The sequence below is a fragment of the Sapajus apella genome, unplaced genomic scaffold (assembly GCF_009761245.1).
Source record: "Sapajus apella isolate SASKATOON/1434 unplaced genomic scaffold, GSC_monkey_1.0 scaffold57, whole genome shotgun sequence".
Classification (NCBI taxonomy): domain Eukaryota; kingdom Metazoa; phylum Chordata; class Mammalia; order Primates; family Cebidae; genus Sapajus; species Sapajus apella.
In genome coordinates, this window is record NW_022436997.1 from 13,242,920 (window position 1) to 13,260,796 (window position 17,877).

At 31.9% G+C, this 17,877-nt stretch overlaps 1 protein-coding gene across 1 annotated transcript in view; it reads left to right on the forward strand.

Annotated features, from left to right (window-relative positions):
- The window catches only part of CCDC178 (coiled-coil domain containing 178), a 477,035-nt gene that overhangs the window by 76,503 nt on the left and 382,655 nt on the right, over positions 1-17,877 (forward strand). Inside the window, exons 6-7 of the mRNA XM_032245388.1 lie at positions 10,144-10,166; positions 17,238-17,320. Of these exons, the coding sequence (XP_032101279.1) occupies positions 10,144-10,166; positions 17,238-17,320 (106 nt within the window). The remainder of the gene's footprint in view (positions 1-10,143; positions 10,167-17,237; positions 17,321-17,877) is intronic.

The window sequence follows — 17,877 nt, forward strand, 5'->3', positions numbered from 1 at the left end:
CAGCAACAAGCAAAAGAGAAAGGGGTATTTGCCAAGTGTAAATTTACTTAAACACCTCCTGCTGAGGTCTCACTATGTTGGCTATGCTGGTCTTGAACTACTGGTCTCAAATAATCCTCCCTCCTAGGCCTCCCAAAAAGTTAGGATTACAAGCATGAGCCACCATGTCAGGCCCGCTAGATAAAATTCTCTAAGTAATTGTAAAGGTTACATCTACCCTGGGTATGAAATACATGAAATGAGTGAAAGATCAATCTTTTACAATTTGCTGTCCATAGTGATTTCCAATGTCATCAGAACACTGTGAAGCCTGTGGTTAGCAGCAATGCATCTGCCACAGACTTTTCTATCCACTCCAGTTTAATTGGGATTTGAATCTTGAAAGAAAAACTTTTCAGAGTGGAGCTACTATGAGAGTTTTCCCTATTTTATTTTTGCAAAGAATCTGGAAACATCAGACAATGCTGAAAACAATCACCTGGATATCTTCTCATACAAATAGAAGATTCTGTTTTATTTTTTCCTCTACCTTATTCTCCTAGACTACCTAGGCTGTAGATAGTTTTATTTAATTTGGAGTGAACTCTACAGAATTAAAATTTTCCTCTTTATTTAATCAATATCAATCATTAGGATGCTACTACAATTTAAAAGAACAGCACAGAGAGAAAGTATTCAAAAAACATTCTTTAAAATATCAACAATATATTGTACAAAATTAATAGCATCAACAATGATAATAAAGCTAATATTTATAAAATGCTTACCAAATATAGACTCATTAAACACAATATTCAGAATCTCATTGAATTCTTGTTAAAACCTTATGAGATAGAAACTGCCATTATTTCCAGTTACAAATGAGGGAAATGATTTCAGAGATTGATTTCCCCTGAGATCCAATGTCAGTGGCAGAGCCAGCATCCAGACCAGGTGTATTGGAGCTCCAAGCACATTCCATTCAGCACTGTGCCATAACATCATGTCCTTAACAGTGTGTAGCTATTAAGACCAAAGACATGAAAGTTAAAATGTTTGTCATTCTCATTGGAAAACTTGGCTCTGTTTATACTACTTCATATCTATTTTTTAACTCTGAAACCTAACATTTAACACCTGACTCTTTACTAAGTTTCTCATACTTTGAGTTCTCTCATTCTATTAGTTCTATTGTATTTTACTTGAAACTTACAGGCACTTCAAACCCTGATATATCTACTGTTTCCTGTTCTATGGTTCCTACTTTCCTTTACTTTCTTGCCTATTCAATTCATTTCTTTAAACATTCATCAGCTAGAATATTTTGTCCTTTACATTTTATCCTGTCATCCTTCTAGTCTGACAAAATGCCAACCCCAAGTATCTCTGATTGTCTGCCGTCTCCACTCCCACCCCTGGTCTGCTGAATGATACTGGAGAACATGACACAAAATTTAAGATATTATGTGACCATAGCCCCAAACCTCAATTGTACATTTTATAGTGCTCTGAAATGATCGTTTGTCAACTGAAACTCTTCTAGTAGTCTATAGTGGCTACTCCAATCTTTTATTGTTCAAACCTCTAAATTATCTACCTCACAACTCATTCATTTCTTTCTTTGCAAAGAAAATAAGAGCTACAACAGAAATGCCTCAAACTATTGTTATCTCGTCTATGAGCATCCCACAAATATTATTCCTTTGGTCCCCTACCCACATAGAGCTATTTTCCTCACTGCATTGCATCTTCTGCTTTTGCAAGGATCTTGTTCCATCAGTTGTGTCTTCTCTCAGCTTACTGTCTTTCAGAGCTCCCTTTTTTCTTAACTCTTGTCCACATTAAAGATACTCCTGTATCTCCTATTTTTAAGAACATTAAAAAATTCTATACAGACTTTAAATATCTCTCTTTATTTTTCGTTCTCCATTTCACATAGCATCTGAAAGTTGCCTATATTTAGTATATTTAATTCCACATCTCCCAATCACTCATTTATTCTTTGCAATCTAGAATTTTTCCTTATTATACTAATGAAAATACTTTAAGCAAAATAACCATTTATCTTTTTTTTTCTGTTATCTATTGGTACACACACACATACATACATATACACATGTACTCCAATATTTTGTGACTAGAATACAAACATTTATATGGTTACCATTCAGCAATTTGTCCTGGACTCAGCTGGGCAATTTTGCTGCTTTTTGCCTGGGGCAAATCATGTGGATACACTCATCTGGTAACACAACTAGGAATAATGATTAAAATGGTCTCACTCACATGGCTGTTGACTGTTAGAGCACCTTTCTAGAGGACAGACCTCAACAGACAAGTGCTTAACAAAGCTTTGCTTGTATCATGTATGCTGAAGTCCTGCTGGCCAAAGCAAAACACACAGTCAGTCCCACTGTTAATGCAGGAAATTATTAGAGAAGATGTGGATGCCAGGAGACAAGATTCTATGGGGACAATTTATGAAGCGATCTATCAGTCAGTCCATTGCCACATGATGAATACTGCCCCCCAAATGCAAACTACAATAACCTCTTTCCCAAACAATTTTATATTATTATGATATCATGAAGATGCGTAATCACATTCTGTAATAGATCTGATACAGATGAAGTTTCTTGGGTGCAACTTCTTTTGACCCATAGATCTATGAACTAAAGGGACAAGTTAAATACTACTCCTGCAGCTTAGTTTACACAGTGAAAAAGGGGCAGAATAATCACAATAAACCCCTTATTCAAAAAGGGGAGGGGTAAAGACACAGGGCTTTCACTGATCCATACAGTTCTGCATTTTATTGGCATTTGGTGTCAGGTTCTCCAAATCTAGGACCAATAAATGTTTTCATTTATTTATTTATTTTTTTTATATTAGAACCCAGTTCTTCTCATTGTGAATGATTTCCTGGTCTGTGGTTCTCACTGGCTCTTTGATTTACTCTCTGAACTCCTGGCTCTAGAGATACTTTCATGTGTATAGAAAATGGACCTGAGTTCCTATCTTAAACTTCTTGCTTCTTACAGGTTGAGAGATCAGAAACGTCTTTGCATTTTAAACTGTCTCTTGGTTTTTAGTCCAAGATTCCACAATTCTAATGAAAACATTGAGGTTTCATATTAATCTGTTGTGGTTTACTTCCTTGCCCCCAAAGCGCCAGCCACATTATTTTGCTTTATTTGCTTTATTAAAATATATTTTCTTTTAATTATATAATTATGTTTTATGTTCCTCCAATTTGCTTTTGTACAATAAAATTTATCTTTTAGAATATTTTAGACTTACAGAACAATTGAGAAGATAGCATAGGGAGTTCATGTATATTTGAATCCAGTTTTTTAAAAATATCTCACATTTAGTATGGTATCTTTGCTATAATTAGTGAACCAATATTGATACATTTATTAATTAAAGTTTATAATTTACTCAGACTTCCTAAGTAATTTTTAAAATTGAGATGCAATTCACATAGCATAAAATTAACCATTTTTAAGTGAGCAACTCAGTAACATTTAGTTTACATAATGTGTAATCACCACCAAGATTTAGCTCCAAAGCATCTTCACTACTCCAGAATAAAACCCCATATCCATTAAGAATTTACTCCAAATTCCCTTCTTAATCCAAGTCTTGCAACCACCAATCCACTTTCTTTCTTTTGAAATAAATTTTAGTGTGTTTATTTGAGGTTACAACATGATTTGATGGGATACATATAGACAGATACATATAGATAGTATAGGAGAACAATGGTTACTACAGTGAAGATGACTAACATACCTCTTTGTTAGTCTCATATTTTTCACATAGTGACTCATCCTTGTAACAAGAGCAGCAAATATCTTCTTATTTAACAAAAATCCCTAATACAATTTTATTAACTTTACTCCTCATGTTTTACTCTAGACTTGTTCATCCTCTGACCTACATCTCTGCATTTCCTCTTCCTGACTCCCACCTGTGGTAACCACTGTTTCGTTCTCTACCTGTGTATTTGAACTCCTTAAAAAAAACATACGTTCCACATATAAGTGAAGTCATGCAACATTTTTCTTTCTGTGTCTGCCTTATTTCCTTTAGTATGATGTCTTCCAGGTCCATTCATGTTGTGGCAAATGATAGAATCTCCATTTTTTATAAAGCTGAATATTAAATATATATATATGTGTACATATTCACAAACATACACACATAAACATATACACACGCATTATACACATACAGCGTGTGTGCACATACACACAGACACAGACACACCTCCTACATTTTCTTTATTCATTTATTCGTTGATGAACATTCAGGTTGTTTCCATATCTTGGCTATTATGAACAATGCTGCAGTGAACATGGGTATCAGGATATCTTTATAAGCTGGTGCTTTCATCTCCTTTACCCAAAAGAGGAATTGCTAGGTCATGTGGTAGTCCTATTTTTAATCTCTTTAGGAACTTCCATACTATTTTCTATAATGGCTGTACCATTCCACCTTCCCACCAACAGTGTACTAGGGCTCCCTTTTTGCCATACGCTCACCAAAATTTATGTCTTGTCTTTTTTATAGTAGTCATCCTTATGTGTGTGAGGTGATACCTCACAGTGATTTAAATTTGCATGCCTTGATGATTAGAGATGTTGTGTACTTTTTTGCATGATTTTTGGCCATTTATGTATTTTTTGAAGATACATGTCTTCGTGTCCTTTGCCCATTTTTAAATCAGTTTATTTGGTCTTTGTTAATGAGTTTTAAGAGTTCCTTTTTACATTTTGCATATTAACTCCTTATCAGATATGTGGTGTGCAATTAGTTTTTTCCCAGTATGTAGCTGGCCTTTTCATTTTGTTGTTATTATTATTGTTTTTTGGTTTGGTCCAGTTCCATTTATATATTTTTGTCTTTGTAGTCTGAGCTTTTGGTGTGATTCCCAAAAGTTGTTGTCAAGACCAATGTCAAGGAGCTTTTCCTCTATGTTCTCGTCTAGAAGTTTTATGGCTTCTGGTCTTAAATTTTTTTTTTAATCTATTTTGAATTGGTTTTTGTGTATTGTTTAAGATAAGGTCTAATTTCATCCCGTTGCTAATAGAAATTCAGTTTTCCCTGCATCATTCATTAAGGAGATTGTTCTTTCCTCATTGTGTCCTTTTGATGCCCTTGTCAAAACTTAGTTGTCCATCTATGTGTTAACTTATTTCTGAACTCTCTATTCTATTCCATTGGTCTATGCTTTTGTTTTTATGCCAGGACCATACTGTTTTGGTTAAAATAGCTTTGTAATATAATTTTAAATCAGGAAGTATGATGCCTCCAACATTACTTTTTTTTACTTAGTATTGTTTTGGGCTTTTGATGTTTTTTATGATTCCATACTAATTTTAGATTTTTTTCTATTTCTGTGAAAATAGTCATTGGAATTTTGATAGAGATGGCATTAAATCTATATATTGCTTGGAGTACTATGATTATTTTAACAATATTAATTCTTCCCATTTGTGAACACATATTTATTCATTTATTTGAATCATGCTCAATTTCTTTCATTAATGTTTTATAGTTTCAGTGGGCACATCTTTCAGCTACTTGATTAGACTTATTCCTAGGTATTTTATGCTATTATAAATGGGATTATTTTCTTAATTTCTTCTTCAGATAGATCATTATTCAAATGTAAAAGTGCTACTAATTTTTATACATTGATTTTTTTTATCTTGCAACTTTACTGAATTCATTTATTCTTTATAATAGGAATTTTGTGTAGCTTTGTTGAGGTTTTCTACTTATAGGATCATGTCATCTGCAAATAGAGATAATTTTCCCTTTTCATTTTCAATTTGATAGCTGTATTTATTCTTGATATTTGGTATAAATAAAATCATACATATGTGACCTATGTTTTTTTCACTTGTCATAATACTGGCAGTCCCTCCACATTGTAGCATATAGCATTACTTTGTTATAGCTGAATAATATTCTATTGTGTATATATACTACAGTTGGTATCTGTCCATCAGTTGATATTCATTTGGGTTGTTTCCACCTTTGTCTATAGTATGTAGGGCTACTATGAACATGCGTGCATTATATATTATTTAATTATATACTATATAACACAAGGATTTGTTTAAGTACCTGTTTTCAGTTCTTTCGAGTATCTACCTAGGAGTGGAACTGCTGTGTAATATGATTCTATATTTAGCTTACTGAGAAACCATCAAATCATTTTCCATAGCCCAACTATTTTAAATTCCCACCAGCAATATAAATAGGTTCTAATTTCTTCACATCCTTACTAGCACTTGTTATTGTTCATTTTAAAAAATATTTCTAACATAAGGTTATTTTCTTATTTTTACAGTGGAAAATAGAAGGTTTTATGAATACTTTTTGTCTCAACAGTAGCATTTCAGTATTTAAATATTTGGTAATAATTTCCAGTAAAAATATAGAGTTGAATAAAAAAGGTCAATGAAAATGTTAGATTTATCATGACAAAGTTTGTGGGCAGTGTGGCTTAGGGCTGTAACTACATGAAGTGTTTCATTTCCCCTATAATATAGTAATATTTTAAACTACATCCAATCAGGCAATTTTAGTTCCCCTCCATCTTTGTTTTCCTTTGCTATTTTGATAAAATCAGAAATAAGAATTGTTTGGGATCTTGTGTTTAGTTTGATATAATGGATTATATTAGATATTTTAATCAAAATATCTACGTACCACAAATATTTATGACTGGTGAAACTCTAAGCTTAATTGTAATCAGGAATTTTATTTAAAATAGTGATTAATGTGACTTTGAGAGACTTTTAAAATTTGTCCAAATATTTCAGATAGGCAGTTATAAATGTAAAGCTTTGACTGTTTCTCTGGAATTATAGGACTTCTCTATTTTAACCATTTCAGTATCCTGAATAAATAGTATTTAAATGCTAGGTACCTGAAATTTTGCCTCCACACATCAGATCAAAGGCTGATTAAAATAATTTTTAAATTTTTTCTTTGTTACTTACTTCTAAACAATGTTGCTAAGGCAATGTTTTGGTATATTACCTTAAAACAGTTTTTCATATGAAATTCCACTCTGCTTCAAAAATTTGGAATAATATTTTTTATCTTTATAAAATAAATGCTTTTCTGTTGAGCTATAAAGAAGATCAAACTGAGAATATTAATTATTACTCACTTGTTGAGGACTTTGAAAGTTTTGGATAATTATATCACAATTCATTGAAATGCCTCTTAATCAATTTTCCCCTGACTCTCTTGTGATACTTCAACTTCAAATGGCTTCTTATAACTGTCATATAAATCAACATCATGTAGGTTTCTGCATTATTCAGGATTGTGAGTGCCAGTTTCCCTAATCGAGGAATAGCATTTTCCTGATTATTAATTAGTTTAGAATCTATTAACATGTTCACTGAATTTATATTCTCTTCCCTGCAAAATGCCAATTTATCTTTTGACATTTTCTTTTGGGTTTACTTGTGTTTTCTTATTGACTTGTAGGAACTTGTTACCTTTAGAAAGTTGTATGTGTTGTAAACAATTTATCTCAGTTTGTGAGTTGTCCTTTTACTTTATTAATTTTAATGTGATTAAATTTATTATTTTTCTTTGGCTCTTAAGTGAATTGTGTTTTCTTAAAAAAAATGTCCATACCACAATCATACAACAGTTTCATCTTATAGCTTCTAAAATTTTAGCTTCTCCTTGGAGATTTGCTCAACAAAATGAAATTTTCTTTTTTTGCATATGAATGCAATACATAGCTAATTTTACTTTTTTAAATAAGGAAAATTAATTTTCTTCACAATGATTTTATTTCAAATCTATTCATTTCCTATAAATCAGCCATACCATATCCATCATACATCAAAGTTTCATATATGATTTTACCTATTTCTGGTCCCTTCCATCCCACTGGTCAATTTTACCTCTCTGTGTCAGTATCTAGTTTCACTCATTTACATGTGTCATAATATGTTTTGGTATCTGATATAGTAGTTCTTTTTACCTTTTTAGAGTTCATTGGGTATTCTTGATACACTGCTCTTCCATATAAATTTTAGAATAAGCTTGTCATATTATGTGAAGAAATCTATTGGGATTTTAAACATAATTGAATTAATCAGTTTTTTATTATGTATATGAATTTAGTCTTTTTTTATGTTTTTTAGATTTCAGTGAATCTATTATACTATCAGCACAAGAAAATTCCAGCAGTACAACAAATCCCAAAACCAGTTCAGATGAAGGGATTTTGTATGAGGCAATGGGGACAATAAGGAAATTAATATAGTAATTTGCTGCATACACAGTGGTCTCATGAGATTACAATATTTTATTTTTACTGTACATTTTCTGTTTCCATATGTTTAGATACACAAATACATTGTGCTATAGTTGTCTACAGTATTCAGTATGGTAACACACTGTGCGGGTTTGTGGCCTAGGAGCAATAGGCTATACCATATACCCTAAGTATGTAGTTGGCTATACCACTGATGTTTGTATAGACTCTATGATGTTTGCACAATGACAGAATTGCTTAGCAATGCATTTCTGAGAATGTGTCACTGTCACTAAGTGAGACATGACTGTATGTATGTATGCATGCATGTGAATGTGTGTGTGTATATATACACACACACACACACACACATATATATATATATATATATATATATCATAAAATCTTTTTGTTCAGATTTTGGTAGGATATGGGAACTAGAGAGAAGTAATCATATATGCCAAATAAAAACCTTGAATTATAGATAATCTGTAAAACCTGTTAACATTCTGGTTTTGCATTTTTGACAATTTATGACTTGTACAGCCCAAGATACTCTTAGAATATATCTGTAGGAAATATTCACTACTAATGACTTTATAATCCAGAAAAGACATATTATTATGGAAAACTAAGTATGTGAACTCACATATAATTTTGTATTCACCACTCATTGATAACATTAAAATTCAGTAGATGTCATGTACTTCTGATTGTTAGAAAAGTCTTTTGGGAATACATAGCATTTGAAGTGTCCCTTGATGAATGTGTAAGATTTAGAATCACAGAGACAAACGCCAGAACGATTAGGTAGGGTTAAGAATAAAACAATGTGAATAGATAGGAGAATTAATATACTTCTTGGGTAACAACTGTAAACCAGTAAGTTTGTGAGACAGATCTTAATCAATTTAGAGGTTTATTTTGCCAAGGTTAGGGACTGTGGTCCATGACAACCTCAGAAGGTCCCAAGAACATGTGCCCAAGGTGGTTTGGTTACAGCTTGATTTTATACATTTTAGGGAGGCAGAAGTTACAGGGAAAGACATAAATCAATATGTGCAAGTTATACATTGTTTAGTCCTGAAACGGTGGGATAACTTGAAATGCAGTCTTCCAGGTCATAGGCCAGTGCAGGTTTCCTGATTGGTAATTGGTTGAAAGATATAAGACTTGCCTAAATTTTTGAATTCAGAATTTAAAAAAAAAAAAAAAGCCAAAGTTCTTGTCATCTAGATGAAGCCTCCAGGTAGCAGGCTTCACAGAGAATAGATGGTGAATGTCTCTTATCAGAACTTAAAAGGTGTCAGACTCACTAACAAGGACCTAGTAAAGGAAAGGGATTCTCTCTATAGAATGCAAATTTCTGCCACAAGAAATGGCTTTGCAGGAACATTTCAGAATGTGTCAAATAAATATGTTTTGGAGTGAAATACTTTTATTTATTTTAAAGCCTGTTATCTGTCATGTATTGCTATATCAGAATCAGGTGGGAATTTGGTATCTCATTGCACAAAAAATCTTTTTTGTTCATCTTAAGATTTCTGTTTTAATTTTAATGCTGGTCAGTTGTGTCTGGATTACAAAGGGAGGAGGTTATAATGAAACATATCTGATTCTCTTTCCCATCATGTCCTTAAGTTTTTTAGGTTTCTTTTGGGTCTTCTTGGCCAAGAGTTGGGGGACTTGGTCAGTTGGGGGGCTGAGAATTTTATTTTTGGTTTACAAAACAGAGAGTATAAGTAAACAAAAATATAGTGAAGTTGAGATATGTAGAGAATTGACAAGTTTAAGTGAAATTTATTCACTGTTTCTTAATATGTTTAATATTTGATTTTTATTGAGATCTTTTGTTTTGACAGTTTGAAACTTCTTTTGAAGAATGGTAAGAAAATTTCATGCTTCTAAAACTATTTTATTTTTAATGTCATAATTTCAATCATCTGCTATAATCCAGTGTAACTTCAAAAGAAATAGAAAATTGAATGCAAGATTTTTCACTTTAGATATTAAAATACATTTTTTAAAATATGAGAATTAGGACATCACTGATAATGGCAAAATAAGGATCTCCAGAGTGGCATCCCTCCACAAAAACAACTATAAAGTTTGCAAAAAAAAAAAAAAAAATTGGTCTGAATCAACTTTTGCAGAAATTTGAAATCCAGTAAAAAATTAATAACCACCAGGGGAAAATTTAATGAAGAAGGAAGCTGTTGCATTGCATTAAGTGAGTACTGTGGCATTGTAATTTACCTGCTCAGCAATCTCCAGCCTTCAGATTGGTGGCCGATATGAATAGAGCAGTGCACACCTGTGGTTCAGATTCCTAGTGCCAGAGGGAATAATAGGAACATCATTCTCAAAGAATTGTGTTTGATAGATCCCTGAGAGACTAGCATAAGGACTTGCCTTTATTTTGCCTGATTTGGAGAAATCATAAGGCTGGGGCTACTTACAGACAGTGTTTGCTAAAGCATTTAAAGGCATATACTTGTCACAGAAGGCTGAGGCTATAGATAACGGCTGCGACAAGCATTAACCAGAGCAAAATTCCTGTGAAAAAATGGTTTGGAAAAAGTGATAGATTCATGAAGGAAAATCTGTGAATATACTGGAGATTTGAAAGAACACAGAGGGCTGGAAAAATGTTCTAAAAAGACCTGAGAAGATCCTAATCTTACTTCTGGCTGACCTTTAGGATCTGCACAGGCAAAAATCCATGGCAGAGTCAGGGTTGTAAACAACCTGAATGTACCTGGAAGGATTACTCTAACACAGACCAAATATGTTAAAATTGGGAGAGCATTGTTTTTCTTGTTTCTTTCTTTTGTTGCCAGCCATCTAAGTGAATTCAGACAAAACACTAGCTCACCAATAACCTAAGGAAATAGATTTCAGTGATAACACATGACAAAGAATACAGGCATTATAAAAGAGTGTTTAGAAGACTTACTAAACAAACAGTAACCCACTACAGACAGAAAAAGGAAATCCAGTAGAGGGAATGGAACATAATCTGCTTTTATTTCACATTAAAATATTCAAAATGTCCATTTTTCAAAAAATAAATATGAAGAATGAAAAGAAAAAGAAAGTTTGGCTCATTCACAATAAGAAAGTGTAAATTAACATAAATTATTCTCAAGGGAATGCAAAATTCAGACTTATTGGACAAAGGTCTTAAATCAATTGTCTTAAGTATCTTCAAAGAGATAAAGGAAACCATGAACAAATAACTAAAAGCAGAAAAGTGATGTTTCAACAAATATAATATATCAATAAGATAAATTATAAAAATTAACCAAATAAAAATTCCAGGCTGCACGTAGTAGCTCACACTTGTAATCCCAGCACTTTGGGAGGCTGAGGTGGGTGGATCACGAGGTCAGGGGTTCAAGACCAGCCTGGCCAATATAGTGAAAACCCATCTTTACTAAAAGCTATGTAAAAATTAGCCGAGCATGGTGGCATGCACCTGTAGTCCCAGCTATTCAGAAGGCTGAGGTAGCAGAATTGCTTAAACCCAGGACGTGGAGGTTGCAGAGAGCAAAGATGGTGCCACTGCACTCCAGTCTGGGTGACAGAGTTAGACTCTGTCTTTCAAAAAAGTAAAAAATAAATAAATAAATTATGGAGCTGAAAAATAAACTAACTGAAATTAAAAAGTTCACTAGAAGTGTTCGGTAGCAGCTTTGAGCAGTCAGAATAATCAGTGCACTTGATGGTGTGTTAATAGAGATTATCTTGTCTAAGAAACAAGAAAGACAAGAGAACAAAGAAAAATGAAAAGTACATAATAAACCCAAGGGCTTAATAGCAGTTAATATTAAGCATAATAGCAGTCAAAAAGTATGATAAGAAAGGGAAAGCAGACAAAAAAACTATTTAAAGAAACACTGTTTGAAAAACTTCTAACTTGATGAAAAACTTAAATCCATGCATCTGTTAAACTCAATGAACTCCAAATAGAGTCAAGTCCAAAGATCCACACCTATATACATTTTAGTCAACTTGTCAAATGCCTGGGACAAAGAGAATCTTGAAAGCAGCACAAGATAAGCAACTTGTCATGTACCCGGGGCCCTCAGTAAGATTGACAGTGCACTTTTCATTAGGAACTATGGAAATCAGAACACAGTGGGGTGACATATTTAAATGCCAGAGGGGGAAAAAAACTGTCAATAAAGAATTCTAAATCCACCAAAAGTATCCTTCAAAAATAAAGGAGAAATTAAGACATTGTCAGTAAACAAAAGGGGTATGTCACTAGCAGACTGGTTCTATAAGAAATCATGTAAGTAGCCTTTTAGGCTGAAATGGAAGAACACTAGAGAGTAACTTGAAGCCATATGATAAAATAATAAAAAATAATAAAGGTAACTACAAAGGTAAATGTAAAATCCAGTATAATTGTATTTTTGTTTTGTAATTCCTATTCTTACTTATAATTAAATCCATGATTATAAACTTCTGCTAATGAACATAAAATAGATAACTATGTAATTTGTGAAAATGACACTACAAGAGGAGGGGCACAGATGTAAAGGAACAGAGTTCTTTTTATTTAAACAGATAGATATACTATTAAAGCTAAATTGATTTTAATCCAATTTTTATAGAGTTAAGATATTAATTGTAATCCTCAGGTTAACCACTAAGACAGATTCTATTTTTAAAAATACAGGAAAACAAAGAAGAGGGAAACTAAACAATATACAGGAAAAAAATCAACTAGTTACAAAAGAAGGCAGTTATGGAGGAGTTGAGGAATAAGAAAATATAAAAATAATATAGAAAATGAATAGCAAAATGACAAAAATAAACCCTTATCACCAATTACTTTATATGTAAATGGATTAAACTCTCCAATTGAAAAGTAGAGCATGGTAGAATGGATAAAAATAGATAATCCAACTATATTCTGAGTCTCATCTGAGATACAGATACATAAGTAGGTTAAAAGTAGAAAGATGAAAAGCCATATTCCATGCAAATAGTAAGAAAAAGAGAGCTAGGGTGACTATACCAATGTCACACAAAATAGGCTTTAATCAAAGCTTGTTACAGAAGACAAAGAAGACTTGCTACACTGATAAAAGTGTAGCAAGATATATTCCACCAAGAAGATATATAAACTATAAATATAACACACCTAACAATATAACCTCAAAACATGACGTGTAAACTAACAGAATAGAAGGGAAAAATATTTCTACAATAAGACAGTGAGAATTTAATGTCCCACTTTCAATAATGGATAAAAGAACTAAGCAGAAGATCAATAAATAGACTTGAATAACATGAACCAACTAGACCTAATCAGTTTATATAGCATGCTCCACTTAAAAACAGCAGAAAACACATTCTTCTCATGTGCACATTGAACATTCTTCAGGATAGATTATACATTATGACACAAAGTGAATCTCATTGAAACTAAAAAGGTCAAAATTCTACATGGTATCTTTTCTGACCCAATAGTATGAAACTGGAAATCATTAACAGAAGAAAACCTGGAAATTTCCTATATATGTGGAAACTAAACAAATCATGTTTTACAAACCAATAGGTCAAAGCAGCAGTCACAGGAAAAATTAGAAAACACCTTGGTGACTGAAAAGGGAAACACAATGTATTTAAACTTACAAAATACAGCAAAAGTAGTACTCAGTAGCAAATTTACCACTATAAATACTTACATTAAAAAAGATGATTTCAAATCCAGTAATGTAACTTTATACCTTAAGGAAGGAGAAGAAGAGGAGTATGCTAAACCCAAAGTTAGCAAAAGGAAGGAAATAAAGGTTAAAGTAGAAATAAATGAAACGGAATAGAAAAACAGTGCATAGAATCAATTAAAACAAAAGTTGTTTTTTTGAAAACAGCAACAGAATTCACAAACCTTTAGCTAAACTAACCAAAAATAAAAAGAAGACTCAATTACAAATTAACTAAAACAATATAAAACTGGGACATTACAACAGATTCTACAGAAATAAAAAGACTTATAAGAGGATTCTAGGAAAAAATGTATACCAACAAATTAAATAATGAAGATGAAAGGGACTAATTCCTAAAAACACATAAACTACTAAAACTGTTTCAGGAAGAAGTAGAAATCCTGAAGAGATCTATGACAAATAAAGTGATTTAATCAATAATCAAAAACTTGCCCAACAAAACAAAATCTCAGGACCAGATGGCTTCAGTGGTAAATTCTACCAAAACACTGAAAGAACATCAGTCCTTCTTAAACTCTTCCAAAAAAATAGAAGAGAGGGGAATAATTTCTAAGTCATCCTATGAGCCCAGCAATAACATGATAATGAAACCAGACAAAGGCATCACAAGCAAACTATAGACTATACATGAATATACATGACAGGCCAGGCACAGTAGCTCACACCTGTAATCAAAGTACTTTGGGAGGCCAAGGCATAGGATCACTGGAGCCCAGATGTCAGAAAGAAGTCTAGGCATTATAGTCAACTCCATTTCTACAAACAAGCAACAACAATGAAAAAATCAGCCAGGTGTGGTGGCACATGCCAGTAGTCTTACCTGCTCCAGAGGCTGAGGTTGGAGGGTTGCTTGATCCCAGGAGGTCAAGTTTATGGTGAACTGGATTATGCCACTGTACGTCAGCCTGGGCAACAAAACAAAGCAAACAAACAAACAAAAAACTATGACAAAATCCTCTACAAAATCCTAGCAACCTGAGTTCAGCAATGCATTTAGTAGAATTATACATCATGACCAGTGAGATTTACCCTAGAAATGTAAGAGTGATTTAGCGTACAAAAATTAGTTAACATAATAACCCATATTAGTAAAATAAAAGGGAAAACCTATGTGAACATCTCAGTTGGTGAGGAAAACATGTGACACAAGCCCACACCTTTCATAAAACTAGATTGTAAGCAACCTATTAAACATAATAAAGAATATTTATGAAAAACCCTTAGTTTAGATTATACCTGATGGTGAAAAGTTTTCCTCTTAAGATCGGGAACAAAACAAGGATCCCCACTCTTTCCACTTTTCTTCAGTCTTAGAATGCCTATATATTGCTGATGTGAATATAAAATGGTTTAGACACTGAGAAGCAGGTTGTTGGCTCCTCAAAACTAGAATTATCTGTCACTCAGCAATTTGACTGCAATATATATATCCAAAAGAATTCAAAACATATTAAAAAAAAACTCATATACAAATGTGTATGACATCTATAGTCACAATAGCCAAAAGGTGGACACAATCCCCAAATCCCTCAATGGATTAATAATGTGTTGTATACACACAATGGAATATTATTCTACCATCAAAAAAAATAAATTTCTTCTGCATACTGCAACATGAAGAAATCTTGAAACTATGATGCTAAGTTAAAGTCACAAAAGGTCACTTGTATGATTTCGAAATATTCATAAAAGTACATCCACAAAGAGAGCAGATTAGTCATTACTATGGAACAATGGGTTGAAGAAAGGGGAGAGACTGCTTCATAAGTAGGGTATGTTCTTTTAGAATGATGAAAATATATTGGAATTAGATGGGATGATAGTTGGACAATGTTGTGAATATATTAAATGCCACTGAAGTTTACAGTTTCAAACATTTAATATTATGTTATGAGACTTTTGCCTCAAAAAAATAGAAAAATTAGCATAGAGGTTTACTGATCCAAGAATTAAGTGAACTTTGGAAGATAATACACAAAATAATCTAATTATGTATAATAATTTACTATATTATGTAAATGGCATTAAAAGCCAGCAGTGTAAGTATTATTTAATAGTTGATGCTGGAACAATTATTTTTCAATTTTTTAAAAGAAAACAAATGAAAAAAATACACTTTACAATAAAAATATTTTGAAATAAATATGAACACTAAAGGAAGAAAATATAATAAATGTATTTCTGACTTTGGAATAGACATACTTACCTAAATAAATTGTGGGACAATGACAAGAAAAATAATTTGTAGCTGTTATAAATATAAAATGATAGTAAAATACATTGAAAATAATTTCAGGTAACTAAAGCTGAATGTAAAATTGTGACTAATTTTATAAGAATTGAAATATCATTAGACTATTCTATGTGCTTTCTGAAGAATAAACAAATATAGATTATACTATTTTTATAATTTTTGGTATGCATACCATTTCTTAAATTAATTTAGAATACTTATTTAATAAAAAATAATTTAATAAAAATTTCAAAAAGAAATTTTCTGCTTTGTTGATACCAATTTTCTTGTAAATTTCATTAGAGAAAAAACACTTTTTAAAAAATATAATGAAGGCTAGTTTAGAATTCTAGAATCAGACCAGAGAAATACAGAGAAATAGTTTATTATTCAACATATAGAACTTTAGCTAGAAAGGAAGTAACATTTTAATTTATAGTCGCCTCCGAAGACACTACAGTTTAGTGTTGTCCAGTAGAACTTTCTGTAATAATCAATGTTCTATATTTGTATTTTCCAATATATAGCTTCTAGAAAGAAAATAACATTTGAATTTAGATATTTTTCTAAAAGTTTATTATCTGAAATAGTATTTTTACTCATTGTAATTTACATTGGTCCCCCAGAAACTACTGAACTGAAATTATAGAAATAGCTCATACAAATTATTCTCACAGAATACCCTTTGTCTTATAGAAGCACTCTCTAGGAAAGACCAATTTCTTAAAAAACAAATTGCAGCTTTAATATATTCTGAAGAAATTTTGGGTCATATGTAACTAATTTTAATTTACCGTTAAGCGTAAATCCCATCACCTATAAGAATTTTGCTATATTAGTCTCCTGTCTAGTAAGATTATCTTGTATAGTAAGTTTCACCACAAATCTTTAAAATTCAAAGGAAGTGCATAATCTATAATTTGATTTACTAATTTTAAGTACTTCCTCCTTTACTGTTTGCTTCTTTTCCATTATGTAGGAGCAGAACTTCTTCCACAAAAGACCTGAAAGAAGATTGGAGTATAGCTATACCAGTAAAAGAGGCCAAACCAGAAGAAAGAGGTAAAGTTGTTCCTTCTACTTGAATAACTGTAATTATATTTAAAAGCTTATTGACTTCATTTAATATATTTCTAATTGTCACAATAATCATGTTTAAGAGTTTTATAATTATTATGAGAGTCTAATAGACAAAATAGTTTTCTATACCATTTGATTAAGCATTCATTCAACATATATTTATTAGTGACTGTTATATACCAAATACTTGTTGAGGTGCTGAGTATATAATGATAGATTTCCACTTCTCAAGATGCTAATCATAGTTTAGTGTTGCCCAATAGAACTTTCTGTGATAATCAGTGTTCTATGTCTCTACTGTCCAATAGAGTAGCTACTAGCTACATACAGCTGTTGAACACTTGAAATGTGGCTAGTGAGACTGAGGAATTTAGTTTTTAAGTTTAATTTGAATTAAGTTACATATAAATGTCAGTGGTTGCATGTGGACGATGATTACCACATTGAACATTGCAGCTCTAGTACATATTTATGTTGTCATAAATATTCTTATTGCAATTTATAAAATGTATAATATTTTATATACTGGTGTAAAATTT